At 41.5% G+C, this 27,997-nt stretch overlaps 1 protein-coding gene across 6 annotated transcripts in view; it reads left to right on the top strand.

Annotated features, from left to right (window-relative positions):
• LOC131678572 (C2 domain-containing protein 5) overlaps positions 1–27,997 on the top strand; it is a 1,698,126-nt gene that overhangs the window by 1,561,743 nt on the left and 108,386 nt on the right. For 2 of the 6 annotated variants that reach the window (XM_058958790.1, XM_058958788.1), the window contains one exon: positions 13,766–13,907. The exons of the other annotated variants lie outside the window; for them this stretch is intronic. In XM_058958790.1, the coding sequence (XP_058814773.1) occupies positions 13,766–13,828 (63 nt within the window). In that variant the 3' untranslated portion in view covers positions 13,829–13,907. Of the gene's footprint in view, positions 1–13,765; positions 13,908–27,997 lie in introns of those variants that run through there. 6 annotated transcript variants of the gene reach the window in all.

Below are 27,997 nucleotides of genomic sequence, written 5' to 3'. Positions count from 1 at the left end.
TTGATTGACTTCTGAGGTCACTCCACATATAAATGGCCTTGACTAGCTGCATCAGGACACGTTGCCAGGATCATAAGGATCTGTTCTGTATATTGGTTGTATCTAGAATTTACTTCAGAGTCCCATCCTCCAGGATTTTTTATGCTTGGGTCAATAAAAATCGAAAAAAATCATTTTGATTGACTCCTGAGGTCACTCCACATATAAATGGCCTTGACTAGCTGCATCAGGACGCGTTACCAGGATCATAAGGATCTGTTCTGTATAATGGTTGTATCTAGAATTTACTTCAGAGTCCCATCCTCCAGGATTTTTTGTGCTTGGGTTAATAAAAATCGAAAAAAATCTTTTTGATTGACTTCTGAGGTCACTCCACATATAAATGGCCTTGACTAGCTGCATCAGGACACGTTGCCAGGATCATAAGGATCTGTTCTACACATCGCTTGTATCTAGAATTTACTTCAGAGCCATATCCTCCAGGATTTTTTATGGTTGGGTCGAATCAAATCGAGGTAAAATCACACCAATTCTGTTTTAGCCTTAATTCATAATACTGGAGTCACATTTCAAATTTAAATCGAAAAGACTTCTCCATATCAGCATTTTTGTACAAAAACCGGTTTGTTTCGAGCTACGCAATGTCAGAAATAGATACAACTACGCCTATAGTTGGGTAGAAGTGATGTCCCTTGGTGGATGGGCCTTGGTGGATAACTAATCGTACTAAAAATTTAGAACAATTTTGCTTGGAGGATGAAACTTGGTGGATAACAAAACCGATCTAAAAATTTTTCTACATTAAGATAAAAAGCTGACAAATGTTTTCATATAGAGAGAACATTTAATAAATGGTTTTCTACAAAAAAATTGCCTTTTGAATTTTGTCCAAATTTTATTCCGCATACGTTACTATTTTTCAAATTCGATATCTCGAGATCATGATAATATAAAAGTGTGGTGTCTTCGGCAATATTCATCAGCTGGTCGAATGTTGCCCGAAGGCGAATAGATAATTTCAGAATTCAGCCACTAAGCGGCGCTAGGGAGAATACTACTTCCAGTACATGTTAGGTGATGTTTTGTAACGAAAGTTTAATAATTTAGGAAAATGATGTTTTCTGTAAAATTTCTGAGGACGACAAAAGCTGTTTGATAATGTAATAATAAAATTAGATATCACCCACTAGGCGGAGCTAGTCAGCAAACATCTTTTTATTTCAATATCTTCTAAAGACGGTAATTTAGAAGTGTGATGTCTTCAGCAAAGTTGCTCGAACTGTCAAGGACTGCCCGATGGTGACAGATTAGTTTGAGATACTCTCAGTATGCGGCACTAAACCAATTAATTTTCATCTGCCAACAACTTACCCTTCAATATAAAACTCACTCCCATTGTTCGGGTAGAACAAAGGACACTATTTTGAGAGCAATTATTTATTCAAAAAGCTTCAAACTGTAAATACAGGTTTGATTAGGAAAATTGTAGAAATTAAAGTATATAGTTTAACTTACAAAGTAGTGTACAATTTCAATAAACCATGTGGTTTCTTTGGCTTTCAGTAGCCGATTATTTCTTTTTCTTCCGTTAGGATGATTATTAAATTATAATTCAATAGTATTCTTATAAATTATAACCTACCGTTGAAGAGCTAAACAACAGCTAGGAATTAGTTTTAAATTCACTGCAATTTATAAATATGATTTTTCGATACAGTTGCCTATGCAGTAGGCACTACGCTGCTCTACACGCTCATTCATAGCAACTCAGATTTGAGCGGCTGGCCACTCTATTTCATAGAAAGTGCACGTAGTCAAAAAATGAGTTTGTCTCATTTACTCAGTTTTGAGTTTGAGATGCAAATGTCAAATTTGAGTACATTTTACTCAAAAATCAAATGTGAAAAATAATCATTTAGTATTTTTCTTATTATTACAAAGAATGATATCGATACTTCAATTATCATTTACCTGTACCTCCAGGCGCTAGCGATGTCCGGAAATATAATCCGACGACGTTTTGGACATCTCTTTCATGCCAATCGGCACTTGGCTTAAACTATAAAAACAAGAAAGAAATTTAGATTTGAATAAAAACAAAACTCAGAGAAACCTACCTTTTAGTTTCCTGAATGTTCCGCGTCGACTCTACAGCTACTAGTTCCGAGGCATGATCTTTTATAATGGTTTTAATCGGCGTTAAACTCCACGCTCTTTTACTTGAGAAAAGCTATTTTTTCACCCGAAGCTTTAAAAATTTAATGGTTACTCACCAGTTGAGTTAATTCTACTCAAATTGAAACTCATTTTTTGACAGACTGCCTCTATTTTTGAAATTGAGTGCTCTGAACTCAAATTTTGAGTAGTTTTGAATGAGCGTGTATCTTCTGCCAACATTTTGTTTTCGTCTGACAAGCCAAAAGACAGGTCACTGCACACGGGATTTGTCAAGCAGTGTTGCCGTTTGTGTTGTTCCTGTAGCAACACCCATGAAGTTGAAAAATTAGCGGAGGCAGATCGACACTATTTGCTGGCATATAAACCTAATGTGTGTATTTACAAGACATATTAATCTTACATTCACATTGCATAACTATAAGGCACAAAAAAACCGGATTCTATATAAAATACGCACATATAACTTATGTGTGCACATACATAGTTTATACAGTTGACACATAGAAGGTATGTGGTCGCATGATAATATTATCGTTGCTTCTTCATATGGATTTTAAGTGGTTTGAAGCAAATAGGATTAACGTTTGGATTTTTTTCATTGAACAACTTATCATTAAAACTCACTCCCATGAAGTTGAAAAAAAATCTATTTTGATTCATCGACGGTTCCCCATGTGCATTGAAAATGTCCTAAACTATTGATTTACAACTGTCTACAACTATCTTTTCAATATAAAACTAACTACCCCTTGTGCATTGAGAATGTCCAAAATTGATTTTCATCTGACAAAAACTTGCCTTTCAATATAACACTCACTCCCATAAAGTTGAAAAAAATAGTTTAGACACATTGGTGGACCCCCTTGTGCATTGAAAATGTCAAAAACTATCGGTTTTCAACTGCCAACAACTTGCCTTGCAATATGAAATTCATACCCAAAATGTTGAAAATTTTGTTGGCAACAACTTGCCTTGCAATAAGAAATTCCCAAAATGAAACATTTTCTTTTTTGACACATTGGAACTCCCTGTGCATTGAAAATGTCCAAAACAATTGTTTTTCATCTGCCAAGAAATTGTCCTTCAAAATAAAACTTATTGCCATATTGTAGAAAAATTTCGATTATCAAAACCCATCATTCACATCACATCATTTCCCTAAAGTATTAAACTTTCGTGACAAAACATCACCTAACATTCACTGGAAGTTGTATTCACTCTAGCGCCTAGTGGCTGAATTCTGAAATTATCTATTCACCTTCGATGCACTCGACCCGCTGATGAATATTGCCGAAGACACCACACTTGCAAATTATCGTGATTTCGAGATATAGAATTTGAAAAATACTACATGCTCACTAGCTGCACCTGGCGGATCTATTTCAGTTTGATTTGCCCGTAATCGCGTAGTCGTTGATCTCCCCTAGAACTTTGCCGGAAACACCATCTTTCCATGTTACTAGACTTTTGAGATGTATCATATTCTATAATGTACTTTTAGGTGGTACGCTCACTAGTACACCAGAGTGAGAGTATCCCAAACTAATCTAGCACCATCTGGTAGTCTTTGATTTCTCGAGCATCTGTACTAAAGATAGTACCCCTATAAATATTCTCGTTATTGAGACAAAGAATGATTTTAACATTAATTGAACATTTGCATTAGTATTAGCGCCGCCTGATGGGACAATTCTGATTTATTATTTACACTATCCAGAAACTCTTGACTTTTTGGACAAATCTTCCTGAGACACCACCTTTCAAAATAATCAGTGTTTCGAAATATTTCATGTTAAACCTATTCAACGTTAGTCACATTCACGACAAGAGGTTCGATTTATTTACTCTCTTTTAAAGTTCCCGTGACGGCACAGTTCTCAGCTAATTGGATATCCAGTCACTCTAAATTGTAGGTCAAAATAAGTACAACTTTTCCAAAGAAAGTATGGCGTTAAATGTTAACGGAGACGAAATATTCAACCACAGCCCCAATTAGTCAAAATCCCATAAGCTATGTGATTAATATTACGCGGGTACCGCGCGGTAGAAATCCGCGTTATAGGATACCCGACTGTAAAACATTTTTTTCAATTGTGTGAACTTCTCCAGAGACAAGTTATTGCTTACGTTCTATCAAGCCACCATTTGCCGATTTTATTACATCCTTAATTTCCTCTTCACATAATTCCAATGGACTGTAGGGAAAAAAACTGAGAGCCGGCTCCGTATTTTCAGGACACATAAAATCTTCCTGCATAATTTCTATTTTGACTTCGTACGTATTCTCCAACAATTTGTCACAGAAATCCGCTACAAGAAATCGATGATGACGTAATGATTTCCGAGGTGTTAAATTACACTCTGCATCTAGGAGCTTTTATTCTCAGGTGGTACGCCGATCAGCCATGCTGGTTTTAAAAACGACAGCTAACAACATTGTTTACTAGTTACTAGTGGTGAAACATTCGTCTCGATATATGATTGCTTGGATTTCAGTGTGCACACAAAGTTGTTTGCTGTCATTTTTCGCCCTCGCAGCCAGTTGCACGCTTACCTCGCTTCTCACCTAGCTACTGCCAAAGACGAATCACCATCAGCGTTACCAACATTTTTTCAAAAAAACTGGAACCTTTCTTGAAAAAAAAACTGGAAAAAAACTGGATGCTCGAAAAAAAAACCTAATTTACCCTTGTAATGTTTAAGTTAGCGATTCAATGAATTTAATGTTAAGTAAATACGTATGTTCCATACCTTTTACTGAAAATTTGAGTCGGTTTTTCGATACTGTTCTCCAAATTAAAAAAAAATACTGAAACATTCGAATTTGATTGTAATTGTAATAGTTAGACAAATTTTACTGTTTTGAAAGTTTCATTCTACACATCCACAAAATCCTAAATTTAAGACCTTTTGCTAAACATGAGGATGCGCTTAAACCTTTCTTTAGATACCACTATGCAACTAGCTGAGAATTCAACAAATGTTCATCAAAATATTTGACACAATGTACTGAAACCTTTATGTTTGAGTTTTTAATTGAAATCGAATCAAAATGTACATTGCCGAACCGTTTACTCACAAGTGGTATAAAAGAGTTCAGGTTACGGTAGATTAAAATCTTATTCTGGGTCACTCGGCATCATCGCATGGCTTGCTTGGAAATTCTATGAATCAAGTTACAATTTGTGAGAAAAAAACTAAATAAATGAATATTAAAAAAAAACTGGCTCAAATTTCAAAGAACTGGAAGATTTTTCCGATTGTCTGTTTGACTGGATGCTGTAAAAAACTGGAAGAATCCAGTTTAAACTGGAAGGTTGGCTTCGATGATCACCATAGAACTCTAAACACGTTGCTCTGCATAATCACGAACAAAGGAAAGCGATACAGTGGCTTTGACAATTCCAGTTTTTTATAAAAATAAAACAAATTTTCTGAAAAATCATTTGGCATCCCTGCGCTAACACAAATATTTCATTGTTTACACTCTTGAAAATTCATGAAGTTCAAACAGCACAATTTTTTTTCGTATGGCGATTTGTTTGACGTACATGCCGGTTTGACTACATTTGGCAAACAGTGTACTGATCCATCAAACTTGTTTTATTATGTTTGTCAAACAATATTAGGCGTAACGTCCGGTAACGCATCAATGCAAATATTTGATGATCATAACTCTCCGAGCTCTCGATCGAAGCAGTTCGTTTTCTGGTGCTGTGCATAAAGTGAACAAGAATATATATTGTCAGTGAAGGTCAACTATTGTTTGAGGCAGTCTTTGTTCGCCGGTGCCCAGGCTGGTGAAGTGAATACCAGAATTGCCGGACACGCCGCTATATAAGCTAAGTATTATTTTTCTTTCTTTCGTTTCCCTTTCCCCGATCGGTCTACTTTTCCCTTTCCCCTGAATACAAGTTTCATCTCTCGTTTACACCACGTGCTATCCTCGTGCCTAAATGGCCGAGGGCGAAGGAACATTGGATGGGAATGATATTCCCATGGATTTACCGGATAAACCCGATATTACTCCCTCCCCTGATTCCCCCAGTCCTCCCCGTATTAAAACATACCCAGCCAGTTCAAATGGACCCTGGGTGGTGTATTTCCGGCCCAACACGAAATCGCCCAATATTCTAGAAATATCACGGGAGCTGACTGCTAACTACCCGGCCGTAGCTCAGATAACACGTGTTCGAGCTAATAAGATACGCGTTATAGTAAATGACCTCGATCAGGCAAACCAGATTGCTCGCAGCGAGCGTTTTACGAAACAATTCAGAGTGTATGTGCCTTGTAGGGCAGTGGAGATCGATGGAATAGTCGCCGAACCGGGTCTAAAGTGCGAAGACCTGTTGAAGTACGGGGTTGGCTGCTTTAAGGACCCTTCACTTCAAAAGGTGAAGATTCTGGAATGCAAGCAATTGTATTCTGCAAAAACAGAAAATGATAAGACAACTTATTCTCCGTCAGATTCGATTCGGGTGACTTTCTCCGGGTCTGCTCTTCCCAACTATGTCCTCCTGGATAGGGTTCGCTTACCCGTTCGCCTGTTTGTACCGCGGGTAATGAACTGCAGCAATTGCAAGCAACTGGGCCACACAGCCACTTATTGTGGCAATAAAAAACGGTGCGGCAAATGCGAGGGAGAGCATGAGGATGACGCTTGTGGTGGAGAAACTGAGAAGTGTATTTACTGCGGGGGCCCTCCGCATGCTCTTAAGTCATGCCCGGTGTACAAGCAGCGCGGGGATGAAATTAAGCGCTCCCTTAAGGATCGCTCGAGGCACTCTTATGCAGAAATGCTAAAGAATGCTTCGCCATCTGTCCCTTCCGAAAATTCCTTTGCTCTATTGGCTGGCGTTGAGCAAGAATCTGACGACCCACAAGAGGGAACATCATTGGTTAACCCAGGGGAATCCAGGAAGAGGAGAAATCTAGCCTCCCCTACATTGCCTCGTAAGGGTGCCAAGGTGTCGTCCACTCAGAGTGCGCCATCTACAACCAATAAATCCAACGGAAGTGATGCACAAAAGCCGAAGCAATTTGCTCCAGGACTTGGAAATATTAATTCTAACAAGGAGTACCCACCACTTCCAGGGACACCAAAAACCCCAAGTGTCCCCGTTTTTCAAACAGATACTCAGTCCAGTAACGGACTAATGAAATTTTCTGACATAGTGGACTTAATTTTCACAGCTTTCAATGTTACTGATCCTCTTAAAAGCCTTCTGATACGTTTTCTCCCTATAGTGCAAACATTTTTGAAGCAGTTGACTACTAAATGGCCCCTCCTTGCAGCGATCGTATCCTTCGATGGCTAAGTCATCGAACGAGGTCACCGATTCGATCACTGTTCTACAGTGGAATTGCAGAAGTATCCTCCCGAAAATCGATTCCTTCAAATTCTTACTAAACAGTTTAAAATGTGATGCTTTCGCATTATGTGAAACCTGGTTAACTTCTGATATAAATCTCAACTTCCACGACTTTAATATAATCCGTCTGGATCGAGAAAACCCTTATGGAGGAGTACTTTTGGGGATCAAAAAGTGCTATTCTTTCAACCGAATTAACCTCCCTTCGACACCAGGCATTGAAATTGTCGCTTGTCAAGTTTTAATCAAAGGTAAAGACCTTTGCATTGCTTCCATCTACATTCCTCCTAGAGCCTCGGTAGGGCACCGAACGCTTTGTAATATCACGGAATCCTTACCGGCACCGCGGCTAGTTCTGGGAGACTTTAACTCGCACGGTACGGTATGGGGTTGTCTTCATGATGATAATAGATCAACATTAATCCAAGATCTTTGCGACAATTTCAACATGACCATCTTAAACACGGGAGAAATGACGCGGATTCCTACACCACCAGCACGCGCAAGCGCGTTGGATTTATCGCTTTGCTCGACATCGCTACAGTTAGATTGCATGTGGAAGGTGATCCCTGATCCCCACGGTAGCGATCATTTGCCTATCGTGATTTCAATTGCTAACGGTTCAAGACCATCGGAAACAATCAATGTCTCGTATGACCTCACACGGAACATTGATTGGAAGAGTTACGCGACCGCGATATCCGTTAAAATCGAATCCGCTCAAGAACTTCCTCCGGAGGAAGAGTACAGGTTTTTGGCTGGCTTGATTCTCGACAGTGCGAATCAAGCTCAGACTAAACCAGTACCCAGCGCGAATACCCATGGACGGTCTCCCACCCTGTGGTGGGATAAAGAGTGCTCAGAGCTGTACGCGGAGAAGTCCACTGCATATAAGGCCTTCCGGGAAGACGGGTTACCCGCTAGCTATCAACAGTACGCGTCGTTAGAAAGGCGAATGAAGAGTCTAATGAAAGCCAAAAAACGCAGTTATTGGCGCCGGTTCGTCGACGGGTTAACGAGAGAAACAGCGATGAGCACTCTTTGGGGTACGGCTCGACGTATGCGTAACCGTAATAGTACCAACGAGAGCGTGGAATATTCAAACCGTTGGATATTCGCTTTCGCCAAGAAGATCTGTCCGGACTCTGTCCCGGTACAGAAAACGTGCCGCGCCGCGTCTCCTCCCGATACCGCGAACGAAACACCGTTTTCGATGGTGGAGTTTTCACTTGCTCTCTTATCATGCAACAATAACGCCCCAGGGTTAGACAGAATCAAATTCAACTTGCTGAAGAATCTGCCTGACACTGCAAAAAGGCGCTTGCTGAACTTATTTAACAAGTTTCTTGAGGGTAACATTGTCCCTCATGACTGGAGGCAAGTGAAGGTCATCGCCATTCAAAAACCAGGAAAACCAGCCTCCGACCACAACTCGTATCGGCCGATTGCAATGCTGTCCTGTATTCGGAAGTTGTTCGAGAAAATGATCTTGTTTCGCCTCGACAATTGGGTTGAAGCAAATGGCTTACTGTCAGATACACAATTTGGCTTCCGCAAAGGCAAAGGGACGAACGATTGCCTTGCGTTGCTTTCTACAGAAATCCAAATGGCCTATGCTAACAAAGAGCAGATGGCATCAGTCTTCTTGGATATTAAGGGGGCTTTTGACTCAGTTTCTATCAACATTCTGTCAGAGAAGCTGCACCAGCATGGTCTTTCACCGACTCTAAATAACTTTTTGCTAAACCTGTTGTCTGAAAAGCACATGCACTTTTCGCATGGCGATTTAACAACATCGCGATTTAGCTACATGGGTCTTCCCCAGGGCTCATGTCTAAGTCCCCTGCTCTACAATTTTTACGTTAATGACATTGACGATTGTCTTGCCAATTCATGCACGCTAAGGCAACTTGCAGACGACGGGGTGGTCTCTGTTACAGGGCCCAAAGCTGCCGACTTGCAAGGACCATTACAAAATACCTTGGACAATTTGTCTGCTTGGGCTCTTCAGCTGGGTATTGAGTTCTCCACGGAGAAAACTGAGTTGGTTGTTTTTTCTAGGAAGCGTGAGCCGGCGCAACTCCAGCTTCTATTAATGGGTGCAACGATCAACCAGGTTTTCACATTTAAATATCTCGGGGTCTGGTTCGACTCTAAAGGTACCTGGGGATGTCACATTAGGTATCTGAAACAGAAATGCCAACAAAGGATCAATTTTCTCCGAACAATAACTGGAACATGGTGGGGTGCTCACCCAGGAGACCTGATCAGGTTGTACAAAACAACGATATTATCGGTGATGGAGTACGGGTGTTTCTGTTTCCGCTCCGCTGCGAACATACACTTCATCAAACTGGAGAGAATCCAGTATCGTTGCTTGCGCATTGCCTTGGGTTGCATGCATTCGACCCATACGATGAGTCTCGAAGTGCTGGCGGGCGTTCTTCCGCTAAAAAATCGATTTTGGGAACTCTCATATCGATTGCTCATCCGATGCGACATTCTGAACCCGTTGGTGATTGAAAACTTCGAGAGGCTCGTCGAGCTTAATTCTCAAACCAGATTTATGTCCTTGTACTTCGACTACATGGCACAGAGCATTAATCCTTCTTCGTATACTCCCAACCGTGTTCGTTTCCTAGATACTTCTGATTCTACTGTATTCTTCGACACATCCATGAAGGAAGAGATTCGTGGAATCCCGGACCATATACGCCCTCAAGTGATCCCCAATATATTTTATAATAAATTCCGAGAAGTCGACTGTGACAAAATGTTCTACACTGACGGATCAAATCTCGATGGGTCCACTGGCTTCGGTATCTTCAACAATACTATCACCGTTTCATTCAAGCTCAATGATCCCGCTTCAGTTTACGTCGCAGAGTTAGCTGCAATTCAGTACACCCTTGGGATCATCGACACTCTGCCCACAGATCACTACTTCATCATTTCGGACAGCCTCAGCTCTATCGAGGCTCTTCGTGCGGTGAAGCCTAAAAAGCAATTCCCGTATTTTCTGGGGAAGATACAGGAGTCCTTGTGTACGTTATCTGAAAAATCTTATCAGATTACCTTTGTTTGGGTACCCTCTCATTGTTCTATCCCGGGCAATGAAAAGGCCGACTCATTAGCAAAGGTGGGCGCATTAAATGGTGAAATATACGAAAGACCAATCTGCTTCAACGAATTTTTTAGTATTTGTCGTCAGAGGACACTCAACAGTTGGCAAACCTCGTGGAGCAATGGTGAACTTGGACGATGGCTACATTCGATTATCCCAAAGGTATCAACGAAGCCTTGGTTCAGGGGGATGGATGTGGGTCGGGATTTTATTCGTGTAATGTCCCGACTTATGTCCAACCACTACACCTTAGATGCACATTTGCGGCGTATTGGGCTTGCGGAGAGTAGTCTGTGCGCTTGTGACGAGGGTTATCATGACATCGAGCACGTTGTCTGGGTATGCGCCGGGTATTTGGACGCCAGGTCTCAGTTAAAGGATTCCCTTCGGGCCCGAGGTAGACCACCCAATGTCCCAGTCCGAGATATGCTGGCAAATCGTGATTTCCCCTATATGTCCCTTATTTATACTTTCATAAAAACGATAAATATCCCAATTTAGCCCCTCTCTTTTTATTTCTCGTTTTTAGAAGTTTTCTCTTGCCGTGTGGAACCGATAAGCTTCAGACTGCCACTATGTAACCGCCGTCGCCCTTATCGCTACGGAATCTGAAGCGAGAGCGACTCGAGGTCCGAAGGATTCCCTTTGAAGGATTCCCCGCGGGTCCGAAGAATACCATCCGCCAATCCGACCTACTAGACTGAGGCGCAAATTTGTTTCGCTGATCTCCCGTTTGCCCGAAAGTTGCAAGTTTTGCTCTTCTCTACCGGTCACCATCTACGCCTTCTCTCCCCTGTCCTTGATACAACTACTTCTACACCGATTTTGGAAATGACCAAGCATAAGTATCCGATAAAAAATCAAATTTGTATTCCGTATTCCTAGTTTTAAGATAGTTGTAATTTCTACTCTTTGTTAAAACTATTGTCCCCCATCTTGTAAATAGAATTGTATCCCTAGTTTTAAAACATCTGTGAAAATTTTTCATAAATATTTGTTCCCCCTTTTGTGTACCAAACTATATTGTTAGTTTTAAGATAACTGTAAATATTTCCTAAAAAACTATTAGTATTGAATTCCTTGTTTTAAAATTTTTCATAAAAAAAATCTTTTGCCCCCTCTTTTATATATAGAATTTTTTTTTCTAGTCTTAAGATAGCTGTAAATTTTTTCTCTTTTTTAAAAAAATATTTCAACATTGTAACCTCCTAGTTTTAAGATATTCAAAATGTAAAAACAAAAGAATTCGGCACCGCCAAGCTAACGCATTTGTGCCTATCAAATAAACGAAATGAATAAAAAAAAAAAAATATTTGATGAAAGAAGTTTGTTAAACAGTTGATCTCGTGTACTGGCCTTGTCAAATTTGTTTGTCAAACACGTTCATTTGATCAAATTTGGGTTCATCAAATATTTAACGTAGTGACAAACAGTGTGCTGGTAGCTTAAGTTCTTAGTCGCGTTGGAAATTTGAGTAAAGTATAAACTTCAAATCGATTCAAAAAAAAATTCGATTTTTTGGCTCAGCACAATATATAACCCCTTTAGGAAAATTCAGTTTTCCCACCACAATGCCTTGATTGAGGAATTTAGATATTTTATTAACAGAACATTAGCCATAATTCGTTTGTATCTTATGGACCATATTTTCGCTTTCCCATTTCTAGCACTTTTCTAGTACTGATGTCCTATGCTGATTTGAGCGATTTCCTGAGTCTTGCCACTATCCCATGTAGCATGTGTTATCAAAAACATCGTGATGCATCAAGTTCTAAATGTTCTCAAACGATATAATATCCGAAGAGTTGTAAGAAATGTATCATCACACTGTTAGGTGGATTAAAAGCCTTTTTTGCTAACAAAATGGTGGAAATCCTTTTTTTTTCAAGAGAAATTCCGCCGTTTTATGAGTAGAAAGCCCCCTTAATTGAAAAATTATCCCGAAAACTCAACGTAGGGGTCAGGTATTTTTTACTTAGAATGTGTAAATATGAAAAGTTTGAAATAAATCGGTCAAGTAGTTTTTGAATGGCAGTTAACACCGCAAATCGTGTTTTTCCAGACACGTTCCACAAAAAGCTTCCCAACGAATCGCTTGTAGATATTTTTGCATGAAAAAATTACATAATGTTATTGAAATGATGTAGGATAATGTACAAAAGTTTTGATCAATTCGCGTCACCCATCTTTCTAAAAAAATTGTAAAAAAAACTTATGCATACCGCATTCAAATCGTTATAACTTTCGATTCCGTTAATGAAATATTTTCAAACTTGCAGGATATATATTCTATTTTTATATATTTCATGCCAAGTATCAAATAAGTAGACAAATTTTTGTTTTGTTTATAAAGATAGGACCAAACCCGTGGATGTTTGCTGGTAGCCTTATGAAACGTGTCATAAAACTTCAAATCGTAATATCTGTCGATGGATCATTTTGAAATTCAATGAGGAGATGCTTGGATACTGTATCTTTCGAATGCCGTATGCCAAATTTATGGTCATTTTGTTAATAATGGTTTTAGACAAACCATGATAACCTTTCTATATGAGAAAGGCAAAAAAAATAATTTCAAATAAATTCAAACGTACGTTTAAAATCTATATTGTGATATATCTAAAGAACTGTTCATTCTAAACAGTAAGCAAAATCATATAGAACATAGATGGTCTTTTCAAAATAATTTTGATGTACGGTGGTTTTGATTTTAGTGATTTTCCGAAAAATGTTTGGTTTGTCGGGAAAAAGTATTACGGATGATGGTATTCCGGAAAATGATGTATCATCATCATTCTGTTCAGTTCTTAGCTTAAAATATCTTATGAGATTTTTTTAATTCTTTGGGTAATTTGCGCACAGCTCCAATAATGACACGAACTATTAAAACGTTTCAAATTGCTCGAGTTATATTTCGAATAATCTAATCATTCAATAGATGGCTTTTCATAAAATCATCATGTGGCAAGCATATAATAAAAATAAAAGAAATGTAAAAACGAGTATGCACGTCGTTAGGATTTATTGTCTTTTTTACCTTAACACAGCAGCTTAAATAAATAATAATGTTCAATTCGGTTTGTTTCAGGGTCAATGCATTATGAGCGCAGGAGGAGATGTTGTATTTGTTTCCTATTTTAAAGACGATTAATTTAGCTGGTGAATAATTGTGGTGGTTTTTTTCACTTTATAAGTTTATAACTGATTCTGAAGAAATTACAAAAACTAAAGTAAGCAATCGTTTTGAAAACTATTATTCTTGTAACAGAGAAAGTCCATATCCATAGTCTAGTGAAGGGTTATTATTTTTTCTTGTGTAACCTTAAACAATAGATCTTAAGAAAAGCTGGAGGTATTGGAAAACTCCATGTGTACTAATCATTGGTTGTATTACAAAAATCCGAACACTTAGCCGTGATAATCCCATCAAATCAAAAAGTAAGTATTATTTCATTTCTCTTGTGGTTGTGTATATGACAACTTTTGTATCAAAAAGAACAAACAGGGGACGGGAATTTGCAAATCTGGTGATCATGCACATAAGTGTTGTGTACTGCGACATGCTATTATTTTATCTGCAATCTCCTTATATCCGCTTCTATAGCTTCAGCTATTATGGCACTATGGAAACAAAATATTTGATAAGATAACATTATTCGAATACAGCGCAAATTCGATAGTTGGGGGTTCGCTAGTTGGGCTGTTCGTTAGTTGGGTGTTCGCTAGTTGGGGTCATACCCCAACTAAAAGCAGGCATTGAATTTACTGCTCATATGAGTAAATGCGTCCGGATAATTTGCTACTGCGACAATAAAAACTCACATTTTCACACGAAAAGTTATTGGCACTCACACAACTTCTCCGAATAAATACAACTTGTTATTTCTCTGGATAAATAAAACCGCCGTAGAATGAGCGAATGAGTTTATCACGGTATCCTTTTTGCGTTTGCTGCCTTGCTGTCGCTACTCCAAAACACGAAAAAACAAGTCTGTCGTACTTCTTTGCCGCTATTCTTTGAAATTAAGTGTATATTTTGACGCTTTTATTGATTTCCACGAAATTAAAATATTATCACCTTCTACGGTGAGAGGGAAAAAATCAAATAAATTTTATCCGGAAAACGATTCTCACGCTATTTGTGGAGTCGGAACATTTTGCGATTTTTTTTGAGCTTATTTCGGAAAAGTTGGACATCGGATAAGATTCTTCTCGCGTGAGTGAGAGAGAATTACAATGCCTGACTAAAAGACATTCTTATGTCAACACTAAAAGTCAAAAACTGATTGACGTTTGAAAGTCATCAATTCCAAGGGTTTATTTCTGTGGCGATCTAGAAAAAAGCATACTTTGAAATTCAATGGAACTTAATTTTTTGAATTCAATTCTGGAATGTTTTTAGTGAAATAAATGTGTCGCCTCATCCATTCGGCATCAATTAGTTTGTGTCGTAGGGAGGTTAGTTTACTAACTTTTTTCCGACGGTGTATCCATTATCATGTTTTAAGTGAAAGAATTTATCAAAAAAAAATTAATGGCAAAAAGAACACTAATGACATACGTTGTCACAAAAATAGGGCGACCACACGTCCTGGTTTCCCTGGACATGTCCTGGTTTTGCATCGACTGTACTGGTGTCCTGGGAAGTCGAAGAAAATGCTTTATTTGTCCTGGTTTTTCTCCTGTAAGCCTAATATATCGCAGTTACGACCGACCGGAACCATAGCTGCAACGCATCCTCAATCGGAATGCGACTTAATACAAACTTAATACAGTGGAATCTGCCACTTGTACCTTCTGATGGTTTCTTTTGTAACCCGTCAGGGTAACAGTTTAGCACTGGGTGGAAATATACCTATTTGTGCGTACTCTCTCCGTAGAGTGTATTGTTGTTGCAACATAACTCACCGCTGCTCATTATGCTCGTTCATGTTTTTGATGTAAATTTCGTTTAAATAATAGTCCATGAACGTTGTTATTAGTCCAGATAGGTGTAGTAATTTTTGTTGTGTATTTGTAAATAAATAGCATAGGGTTTAGTTAGGTTACCGCTCTCCTTTCGCTGCAAAAGTGGTCTGACTATGCTGTGCTATAGCGTTGACAGCTATGCGGCGGTGCGTTTTTTTGGTGCTTGTTTGTTGTGGTCGAGTGAAAAAGGCGGCCATCGTGAAGACAGAAAGTGACGGACCACGGCAACGAAAAGACGTCCAGAAAATTGTTGATTTATTTCGGGACAGTTTCCCGCCACCGTAACCAACGTTCAGTGCGCGTGTGCGACGGTCGATTTCCGTCGAAAGTGCCGGCCCGTGGTCCGGGTGCTCGTTTGTATAGTGGTGCTGGATCGCCGTCGGGGGAAGCTAATCACCAAGGAGCTTTCGCTTCCCCGGCTAACCGTTAAGGATCCGACGCACCCGCCCCTCTCGCTGCAGAGGATAAGTCGAACGAGCCTTGCTCTCCTCTGCAGCTAACAGTCAAGGAGAGGGAAGCAGGTAGGACAACGGCTCCACCTGGGAAGAACACTGCGGTGTCTTCTGGGATTCCTTGCGGGGAGCAAGTGAATCCGGTGATTAGTCACCAACGTCGCTAGGGAGGTTCCAACAAAGGAGCCAAGCTCACCTCCCTAGCTAATTGTCAAGGACCGCTGCCGGAGCAGCCAACGACCAAAGGAGAACGCGGCCGTTGTTGTCCCGGCCGGTCGGAGGAAACCGCCCGCCTTTCCGCCAGCAGTAGCAGATCACCAGCAGCAGCAGCAGTTGAGAGAGTAGCGGAGAATAAAAGTCGGTAAATTTAATAATTTATTTTGTTTGTTTACTTTTTTCCTTGTGAAACGAAAATCCGAAATTCTGTAGAAGCACCTAGGCCGCCCTGAAAAGAAGGGTTCGCCGGGCAAACAAGAACCCGAGTAGTGGGCAAACCCCTACTTACATTTGGCGCACAGCGCAAAACACACTGAAAAAAATATTTTCCTATTTTGGAAAATATTTTTTTTTCCGGAGTGTGGGGTGCTTCTACTAAATAGAGGATTTTCGTAGAACAGTGGTGAGGTTTCTTCCGCAATATTGTTCCGCGGCCGTATTATTTATTTATTTACATTTTTTGGTATATTTATTTGATTTTTTGCATTTTCCTTTTTTGTCCGAATTTGTGGATTGCGTTGTTTGTGTTTGGTCTGCCGGACGAGTAGTTTGAAGGTTGTTTGTTATTATTCGGTTGCGGTGGCCAATTGTCTTGAATTCTCAATCCGATTTGAGACATTTTTGGAGCAGCTTGATTTCCTGAAATTTTAAGGGAATCGTTAGTGGGCGAAAAGTTGAAATTAATACTGTGTCAGTACTTACATGCTTTGTGTCTTGGTGATTTCTTCCAATATAGCGCAAGTTATGATGGCGTTGGAGAAATTCAACCAAGCGTGTGTGTTCATGCGCGTCGATCATTTACATTTCGACGAGCTGGAGTTTGAGTTGCTATCTCGAAGCATTTTTATCTCTCCTGATTCGGATCTTTCGGGTGTACAGCGGCAGCGGCGTCTTCGGGGAATTTTGTCGCATGAGCGGTCGTCTCGGAGGGAATTAGTTCGCAATTTCCGGGGTGACGTGGGTGAAGAAAAGGAGATCTGCCTTGGTAAATTACTAACAATCAAGGAAGATCTCCAGTACCGGTGCCCAAACAAGGAGATTTACCGAACACGGTTGCTTCATTTGGGGTCTAGGCTCCAGGTTATCCGAAATTATGCGGCAGGGGAGGTCAACCAGGAAATTTCGGGGTTGCTGGAGGAAGTTCTAGCAGTTTATGCCAGTCATTTCAATGACGAACAGGCAGCACTTCCTCCCGATAACCAAGAAGGGGAGGATGGAGAAGTTTTAGGAGATTTGCTGAGTACAGACGTACCTGCAATTCCACAGGGATCCAATCCTTCCGATAACGATGGATCTCTTTCCAAACAGCTCGTAGGAGACGATCTGTTGCGTGTCTTGTGCGAGATGAGGGACGAGATTCGACAATTGCGACAGCAATCCGACGATAATAGAGCCCTAGCGTCTCAGGGGTCTGATGCTTTTTCAAAAGCTACTGAAACGCTAATGGGTGGAATTGCTTCACTGACAACCATTTCGTCAGTTTTAAGAAAGACGGTTCAAGAAGTTGTCTCACTTCGTGAATCCGTCAGTGAACTTCGGGCACTAGTACATCAGAAGGAAAGTGCTCCCGAGATGGATCTGCAGACCGATCTGGAAGATTTGCGTTTGATAGACGTACCCGATTCATTTGATGAACCAGAGATTCCTCGCCCAACACTGGCGCCCAGTCCCGATCAATTTGTGTTGAAGCGAGGATTCTCGGGTCAACAAAATATATGTCCATCTCTTCCAATCGAGAAACCGAAACAGAATACCGGATTCACAGCCCCGTACCAAACTCAGAACCTGCCTCACGTTCCTGAATGGACCGAACAGCGGACGGGACCATCCTATCCGAACTTTTCAATATCTACCAACGCGGGAAACGGATCGATGGCAGCCCCAAGACATTACTCGCGTAATCCGCAACGCGTCGCTGATTAGAAAATTCGGAAGTATGCTGGAACTGATGAAGGAACGGGACTAAATGAATTCTTGGACACCGTAGCGAGTTACGCTGCGTGTGAGCAAATGTGCGAAGACGAACTTTTCAATTCTGCGATGCATTTGTTCACTGGCAATGCTTTGACCTGGTATCAGGCTATGCGTGCGCAAAACCGGTTGTTTAACTGGAACCATCTTGTTTGCGAGCTCAAGGTAAATTTTGTTCATCCTGAACTTGATGCTACGCTCAAAATGAAGGCTCTCCAGCGCCGGCAGATGCGTAACGAATCTTTCCAGGAATACTTCCTGGAAATGGAAAAAATATTTCGTGCTATGACGGTTCCAATGGCACCGAGCGAAAAATTCGACGTGCTGAAGCGGAACCTAAAAGCCGATTATAAACAAATGTTAATTCTAAGGCCAGTGAACACGCTCTCAGAATTGATGAGTCTTGGTAAATCGATCGACGCCTCCAAGACGCCGATTTATCAGAAAGTTTTCGGTTCTTCTCGGGAAGTTGCTGCTTATTCTGATAATCCACCACAAAACAAAAAACAAAATAATCAAAACCAAAAGGGAGGTGGACAGAATAACGGCAACGCAAAATCCAAAACGTTTTGGAGCAAGAATGCCAAACCGGCAGGTCTTGATTCAAACAAGCCTCCTGACAACCAGAAAAAGAAACAGCAAGGGAATCAGGACGGAAAGAATCTCGAGGGAAACAATCAAAAACCAATCGAACCACCGCAGAAACCTATAATGTGTCTGGAGTATTTGGTGGAAAAGCATCGTCCTCCCGTGCTCGGCGTCTGCTACAATTGTGGAGACAAAGGACACGGATATGAGGAATGCCGGAAACCAAAACGGGTCTTCTGTATCGTGTGTGGGTTTAAAGGCTTTGATGTTTCCCGTTGCCCTTACTGCCTAAAAAACGGGATCAGAACCAACTGAAGTCGCAGTTGGCAGTAAAGCAGCGCTCCAAAGAACAACTCATTATTAATCCCCAAATTTATGACAGTTTTCGACCGGCTCGTGATGAGGACTATGATAATTCTTTGTCTGTCGAAACCATCGTCCTTGACGACCCGCTCGATAACCGTCCATTTGCAATTGTCGCAGTGTACGGCAAATCCTTCAAAGCCTTGCTCGACAGTGGTAGTAACGCCACGATTATGACTAAAAAGCTATACCGAAAGTTTTCGAAAAGTCCCTTGAAAAGTTTGGAACGACCATTCGAACTACGTTCTGCAAATGGTCAATCCTTACGAATCATTGGACAAGCGTATCTCCCGTATACTTTTCAAAATTTGACAAAGGTCCTATGCACTCTTGTAGTAGAGCATCTGACCGTCAACTCCATTCTAGGTATGGACTTTTGGCGCGCCTTTGGGATTTCTCCTGAGATACAAAACTGTGCTCTGTTGAACTCAGGTCAGGAATCGGAAGACGACGAAGAAGATGAAGTACCGCGTGAGTCGATACTCACTTCGGAACAGTTAGTGCGCGTAGAAGAAGTAAAGAAGTGTTTCCAGGCAGTAGAGCCCGGAAAGCTAAACCCAACCTCATTCACAGAGCACAGGATTGTCATCAAAGATGAATTCCAAGGTGCGGCACCCGTTTGCCGATATCCTTATCACATGAGCCCAAAGAAACTGTCTAAGGTCTGGGAAGAAGTTGACCGATGGCGGTCTATGGGAATTATCGAGGAGTCTGATTCGGATTGGTCGCTTAATATTGTGGCGGTCACGAAACCAGACGACTCAATCCGCCTTTGTCTAGACGCTAGGCCTCTCAATGAGCGTACTGTACGGGATGCATACCCTCTGACCCACCCTGGGCGAATATTGGGCGGCTTACCCAAGGCGAAGTACCTGTCTACCATAGACTTGAAGGAGGCCTTTCTCCAGGTACCCCTGGCTAAGGATAGTCGCAAATATACCGCTTTCAGTGTTCCCGGCAGGGGTATGTTCCAATTTACCCGTCTACCATTTGGTCTCGTCAACAGCCCCGCTACTCTGGCGCGACTGATGGACCAGGTTCTAGGACGAGGTAAATGGGAACCTTACGTTTTCGTCTACCTAGATGACATCATCGTGGTAAGCGAAACGTTCGAGCATCACATACAGTTGCTCAAAGCAGTGGCCGATTGTCTAGCAAGAGCCAATCTAACCATCAATTTGGAAAAATCCCGTTTTGGAGTCCCCGAACTAAAGTTTCTTGGTTATTTGTTGAATCGGGACGGACTCAAGGTCAATCCTGACAAAATTCAACCGATTCTCGACTACGAGAGACCGGTTACCGTGACGAAACTTCGTCGTTTCCTCGGTATGTGCGGTTATTACCGCCGTTTCATTGATCGGTTCAGTGAGGTCACTGCTCCTTTGACCGATCTGCTCAAAGCGAAAACCAAGAGCTTAGTTTGGAACTCCGAGGCAGAACTCGCGTTCCTTAAAATTAAGGAACTTCTAGTCACTCCTCCAGTTTTAGTCCCACCAGACTTCTCCAAAGAATTCATTCTTCAGACAGACGCTAGTGACGTAGCAGTCGCTGCTGTTCTGGTGCAGGAGTATCCCGAGGGTGAGAAAGTAGTTGCTTACTTTTCGCACAAACTGACCACTCCCTAAAGGAACTATCATGCAACTGAAAAGGAAGGTCTGGCGGTGATAATGGCGGTTGAACACTTTCGAGGTTACTTGGAAGGTTATCATTTTCGACTGGTCACTGATTCGTCAGCGATTACATTGATACTGAAGACTAAATGGAAAGCCAGTTCACGTTTGAGTCGTTGGAGTTTAGAATTGCAACTCTACGACATGTCTATTGAGCACCGGAAAGGCAAGGACAATGTCGTTCCAGATGCGTTATCCCGGGCCGTAGCAGCCGTTTCCGCTTTGTCCACCTCAGACTGGTACTGTTCCATGAAGTCCAAAGTTATCCAAAATCCTGACGACTATGCCGACTTCAAAGTGGAAAATGATCAACTTTTCAAGTATGTTAACTCAAAAGTTGTTCCGTGCGACTCGCGGTTCAGTTGGAAACTCGTCCCAGCACCCGAGTTCCGTCAAGATTTGATTCAACGTACCCACGAAAATTTGCTTCACGTGGGATACGATAAAACGATCCACGAAGTGCAGTTACGATATTACTGGCCTCGTATGGGATCTGAAGTACGAAAGTTTATTCGAGAATGTGGGACGTGCAAGGAAATCAAAGCTCCTTTCGTCCCAGTCCAGCCCGCAATGGGTCAGTCGCGTACGACTAATGCACCATGGCGAATGGTTTCTGTGGACTATATTGGTCCTCTTCCAAAAAGCAAACGTGGCAATCAACACTTGCTTGTCGTCCTAGATGTCTTCAGCTAGTACGTCATGTTAACCCCAGTTCGCAAAATCGCTAGTACGTCACTCTGTACGATACTGCGCGAACAGTGGTTTAATCGCCATGGTAGCCCGGAAATTCTGCTAAGCGACAATGCCTCCACTTTCACCTCGAAGGAGTTCAGTCAATTCATAAAAGAAACCAACGTCAAACATTGGCTGAACTCCCGCTATCATTCGCAGGCTAACCCAGTGGAGCGAACAAATCGCTCGATAAACACCGCAATCCGGGCATATGCTCGAACCGAGCAGCGCAACTGGGATGTCCACATCACCGATGTGGAGCGCATCCTAAATACTACCGTTCATTCCTCCACTGGGTTTAATCCTCATTTCATTATACACGGGTGTGAAATGGCATCTGCCGATGACTTCAGCAGGATTTCCGGTGAGGGTGACCTAGAAACAAGACACCAACAGATAGACAAAATCCGGGAGATTGTGGTCAAAAATTTGGCAAAGGCAAGCGAGGGCATCCGACATCAGTACAACTTGCGTCATCGAAAGTTCTCCAAACCTTTTGAAACGGGACAAATGGTATACCGTCGAAACATGAAGTTGTCGAATGCACTCGAGTCTTACAATGCTAAACTTGGACCACAATACTTACCGGCAAAAATTGTCTCAAAAAAAGGTGTATCCTCCTACGAGCTGGAGGATTTAGCAGGTAAAAATCTCGGAGTTTGGCCAGCAAATCTCCTTAAACCAGCATAAAAACTTTTCCGTGCCGTCTGTGGACTGACGGTATGCTTTTATATGGATTACTCACTTGGGAGTTTTCCAAAAGCAGCCGTCAGTTCCCGACGGCAACAACACGGACTTTGGTCCGAATAAAAAAAACAATAAACATTTCTCCGTCTTCTATTTTTATTGTGGAAGACCCACTCTGCCGCGAGAAGGTTCTTCAACGCCTTCTTGCAATTTTTCAGAGCCACACTCTCGCAGTGTGGTAAACAAACACTCGCACGAAATATATGCTCCGGCCCCGATGACGACTACGGTAGGGTGGAATACTCTATTAAAAAAACACTAATCTTATACCGTGCCGTTCTCCCGGGCACCGGACGCATCTTAATACACTACCTGCCGTGTTCGGCAAACAAATACAAAAAAATTCTTTTGCGCCCTACTCGCGCAGTGAGGTAACCAAATTATCCACTAATTTGCTTTGCTCCGGCGGTCGAGACGGTTACGGTAAACAAAACTTTCTTACCAAACCAGTACCAGTGTTTGGAAGAAACAAAACGAACCTATCGTACCGTCTTTTCACCGCCGGATGCATACACATCATTCTTCTGCCGTGTTCGGCAACATAAAATTTTTCAAAAACCCCTTTCTGTGGGGAACACTCGCACCTATGGGTGCACTAAATTATATAAAATTTCTCCTTATTTGGGTCACTATATAAAAAAAACCACCTTTCCCCTCTTCGCCGGGGACACTTCGTTCGCGTGAGTGGTTCCACTACTCCGGGACCGACCGTAAACGGAATAATAAAAACAGTTTGCGAACCGATTTCGCGAACTGTTTTGTTTTTATTTATATTTTGAGGATGATTCATTCATCCATTCAGATGGATGAAAATATCATCATCAATTTTGACAGTTTCCCCGATGTTCGCACCAAGGCTCTGCATCATGCAGGTGTAACCCGATTCGAATCAGAGTGGTGTGCGTGTTAGAGAGATGTGGGTTAAAAAGCGCCGCGTCTTCGATTTCGAATCGAATAATAAAATTTTATTTCGCATAATTTTGGGTTTGTGGTTAAACCTGGGATGGTTCGTTTGATTCCAGCGGGAATCATTTTGATATTTTTAAATTATGCGAAAGACATTCTTTGGTCCCTCTCAAACGTTTCTTTTGCTATGTACGAAGCGTTTTGAGGCGAAAAGGGACGAACATACAAACATTTTGTCCGGAATGTCTGCGAGTGGGAGAAACGATGACGTGTTAAGCGGTATGGTATGTGTGAATGTATGAGTGCAGAATCGTATTGAAGGAATGAATGCATGTGTGAATGATAAGATGAAATTGTTTTGGGGTCAATTCGAAGTGCTTATCGGAATGTGAATGATCGAGTAGGCCAGTGATTGAGGATGAATGAATGGGATAATTGTATGAATGTATTTGGATAGAAACCCCAACACAAGCGTGTAGTACTGGTACCGTAAGAACACGAGGCATTTCTGGACAGTCGATGAAAAAGAACAATATAATGCCGACAACCGTTCCCCTGCAAGTTGAAACATTGAAAATTGTCAATGCCACTTGCAGCATTTTGGGAATATCGAGTTGTTACCGATCTTGTTTTCGGATTGGATTTAGGGTTCAACCCATAACCGAATAATGACAATGGCTGACAACCTCTCGCTTCGCGTACGCTGTCAGTATTATCAGACCAAACACAGGCAAACTTTTCACCAATGAGGACATCCGGTCGATTATTTTTTTGATGAATTTTGATAAATTGCTGAAGAAATAATTAGGTGTAGTTAGTTTTTCTTTGTTTATTTATTTATTTATTCATTGCGTCTTATTATTGTATCGGTGTTAGGTGTTAGGTTAGAAAAAAATTGTTGCCAATTTTTTTCCACCCGGTGTGGGCGAGATTGTAACCCGTCAGGGTAACAATTTAGCACTGGGTGGAAATATACCTATTTGTGCGTACTCTCTCCGTAGAGTGTATTGTTATTGCAACATAACTCACCGCTGCTCATTATGCTCGTTCATGTTTTTGATGTAAATTTCGTTTAAATAATAGTCCATGAACGTTGTTATTAGTCCAGATAGGTGTAGTAATTTTTGTTGTGTATTTGTAAATAAATAGCATATGGTTTAGTTAGGTTACCGCTCTCCTTTCGCTGCAAAAGTGGTCTGACTATGCTGTGCTATAGCGTTGACAGCTATGCGGCGGTGCGTTTTTTTGGTGCTTGTTTGTTGTGGTCGAGTGAAAAAGGCGGCCATCGTGAAGACAGAAAGTGACGGACCACGGCAACGAAAAGACGTCCAGAAAATTGTTGATTTATTTCGGGACAGTTTCCCGCCACCGTAACCAACGTTCAGTGCGCGTGTGCGACGGTCGATTTCCGTCGAAAGTGCCGGCCCGTGGTCCGGGTGCTCGTTTGTATAGTGGTGCTGGATCGCCGTCGGGGGAAGCTAATCACCAAGGAGCTTTCGCTTCCCCGGCTAACCGTTAAGGATCCGACGCACCCGCCCCTCTCGCTGCAGAGGATAAGTCGAACGAGCCTTGCTCTCCTCTGCAGCTAACAGTCAAGGAGAGGGAAGCAGGTAGGACAACGGCTCCACCTGGGAAGAACACTGCGGTGTCTTCTGGGATTCCTTGCGGGGAGCAAGTGAATCCGGTGATTAGTCACCAACGTCGCTAGGGAGGTTCCAACAAAGGAGCCAAGCTCACCTCCCTAGCTAATTGTCAAGGACCGCTGCCGGAGCAGCCAACGACCAAAGGAGAACGCGGCCGTTGTTGTCCCGGCCGGTCGGAGGAAACCGCCCGCCTTTCCGCCAGCAGTAGCAGATCACCAGCAGCAGCAGCAGTTGAGAGAGTAGCGGAGAATAAAAGTCGGTAAATTTAATAATTTATTTTGTTTGTTTACTTTTTTCCTTGTGAAACGAAAATCCGAAATTCTGTAGAAGCACCTAGGCCGCCCTGAAAAGAAGGGTTCGCCGGGCAAACAAGAACCCGAGTAGTGGGCAAACCCCTACTTACACTTTTCATCTCTCAAGAGTGTCTCGTCAACATCGATGAAACAATGGTTGCCAGCGCTTCTTTTCGGCTTAAATCGTCTTTCAATCCGGGATCCGAAGAGTTCCCTTTGGTACCTCTGAAAAGACACATCGATGTTTTGGTGTTTCTGCTTATACTTGAGTTCTCTTGCTAGTGGTTTTTTCGTCTTACTGGAAATCCATTCCATAAAAAGAAAAATAGAAACTATAGTAGAATAATGTCATTGAGCATTCTCTCGCTGGGGATCATGGAATTATTATAGTGTCGATACCAGTACCTATTCAGTCGCTCTGCTTGTTAACAGTGCAGTGAATCAAACGAACCTTTCTACCTGTAGTATGCTGTCTATATGTACCGTGCTAGTACTATAAACAAGCAAAGCAATCGAAAAATAAAAGTCGTCCAAAGCCAGTGTGAATACTAAAGCACCGTTACTTTCATCGGTGCGATATCGATCATTCATTTCAAGATGTTCGAAACTCAACAGCAAATTTGCAAATGCAGTTTAGACTAACGGAAGTCGTCGTTATACAAGCCCAACCACACTCGTTACTGATAACGTTTAAAACTTTAGCCATAACGCTATGGAAGACAACATGCAATACGTCGTTGAGCATGATAATGTTAGGACCAAGATACCCGTTTATATTGACAATCATTAGATTGACATGCGTCTGCGCGATCTACACCTGGGTACTATTAAAAAATTTATTACCATCATGTCGGAATACGTAACGCTGGAATCCATTAAGTTTGAAACCTAGAGAAATTTCTTCTATGTATTTCCAACGGTGTTCGTTTCGTATGAGAATGTGAGTGACGGAACCACGTCACGTCACGCTGTGCACGTATGAAGACAAGACTCCTGCGTGCCCTACGTTGTTACACAAGAAGACACACTACGAGAAACTATGTACACAAACCTCTAACGAATCAATATCAACTGCAAGCATACCCATCACACAGCCCTTTATCAACATCAACTAAATCACGCACAGCGCGTCCGATCATTGTGATGCGCCTACTACTTCTCTGCCAGCACCACTGATAATAAAGTAAATAATAAAGAACACGGTTACGCGATCGTGACCCGTAGCCCCCACAAACAACTCAAACCAGGTAATCGTGAAAGCCCATACAACATCAACAGCGAAGATAGCATGAACGAAAACGATAAACCGAGAGAAAGCGGACTAAGTGATCCACAAGCAACAAGAGGCAATGAAGTTAATGGATCTTCAACAAAAATAATATCTTGACGCAAAGCAACAAATCACGTACACAAGGTCCGATTGATACACAATAAAATTTGATTTATTTATTTTTATTTACACATTGATAATATTAAGAGATCAAAAGTTGAAATAGCTAATGGACGATAAACATATCCTCATGCCTGGACGCTGAACAGCGACTAACCGCCGAGTGTAGCGTCCTGAAACTTCATGTAGAATCGAATGCTTGAGTGCAGAGGAAATATAAATTCCTTCACCAACCAAAGCATTCATTTGATATTATGTGGACTGTTTGAAGGCAGAAACTGGCATCTTCTACATTGTCGAGCAAAAGTGAAACCGAACATGCCCGAACCTGTATCGGGAGAACGAATGATGAGGGAAACGAACCAAACCGCGACGTACATGAATTGAATTTTGTTTTTTTTTTTTTTAAGTTCACGCAGGGATGTTAAGTTTTCCAAGCTCTGACTCAAACTGATATTATTTACACCAAGCTATCTGTCAGTTTTCATATAACAATCGATAAAACGGAGAAATTTGGTAACAGCGGTAGGTTTTGCAGCTCTAAGATCGAGAGATAATGGTTGTCATTGGAGATTGCCAGACATAGCTCAGGGAAGCTACTTGGGATCGCTGATGTTTCTGATTTACGTCAATATCGTGTTATTAGTGCTGAAAACTCCTCGCCGGTTCTACACAGACCATCTTAGTATGAAACGTTTACTGATGATCCGAAAAAGTTCTTGGTGATCGAATTCCGACGAAAGACTTAATGGCAGATCTCTTCCTCCCATAACTTTTTTACTGTCGAAGCTCTGCCTGCCTAACCCCAGAACCTTTTAACTGCCGAAAACATGCAGAGAAGGCAATGTCGATGGAGAGGTAACGGGGGAAGCAGTACCCTTTAGTCTGTCCTGGTTTTTTACTCGTCTAGTATGGTCACCCTACACAAAAATCAACTATAAACTAGAAGGAAACAGCCAACTTCCGTTAACCTAAAATATTTCTGTGTTTTTTATTGAAAGAAAACAAACAATCAGCGTTTTCCTCGGGTAATTTTTGGTAGTTGGCAGTTGCCCTAAATAACAGATATGATTCGCTAGTTGGGGCGGAGTCGTGACCCAACTAACGAATTTGCGCTGTATACTAGAAAGTTGCGAAATTTTATCTAAACATTTCTTTCATGCAAAAAATGAAATTGAAAATATGTAGCCAAATTTTTACCGATTTTAAAAAAATCAGAACCCCTGAAGAAGAGTTTTTTTTTAAATTTTCAAACTTTTATGGAGAATGTAAAGTATATGAATACGTTATGATTATGCTGTTTTTTGCTTAGCTATATTTTTAATGAAGCTTGTTGGTGTGACAACGTGCGACTAAGAACAGCAAGCACCATTCACACATA

Source organism: Topomyia yanbarensis, chromosome 2 (genome assembly GCF_030247195.1).
Source record: "Topomyia yanbarensis strain Yona2022 chromosome 2, ASM3024719v1, whole genome shotgun sequence".
Taxonomy (NCBI): domain Eukaryota; kingdom Metazoa; phylum Arthropoda; class Insecta; order Diptera; family Culicidae; genus Topomyia; species Topomyia yanbarensis.
This window is presented reverse-complemented; position numbering and strand designations above follow the sequence as displayed.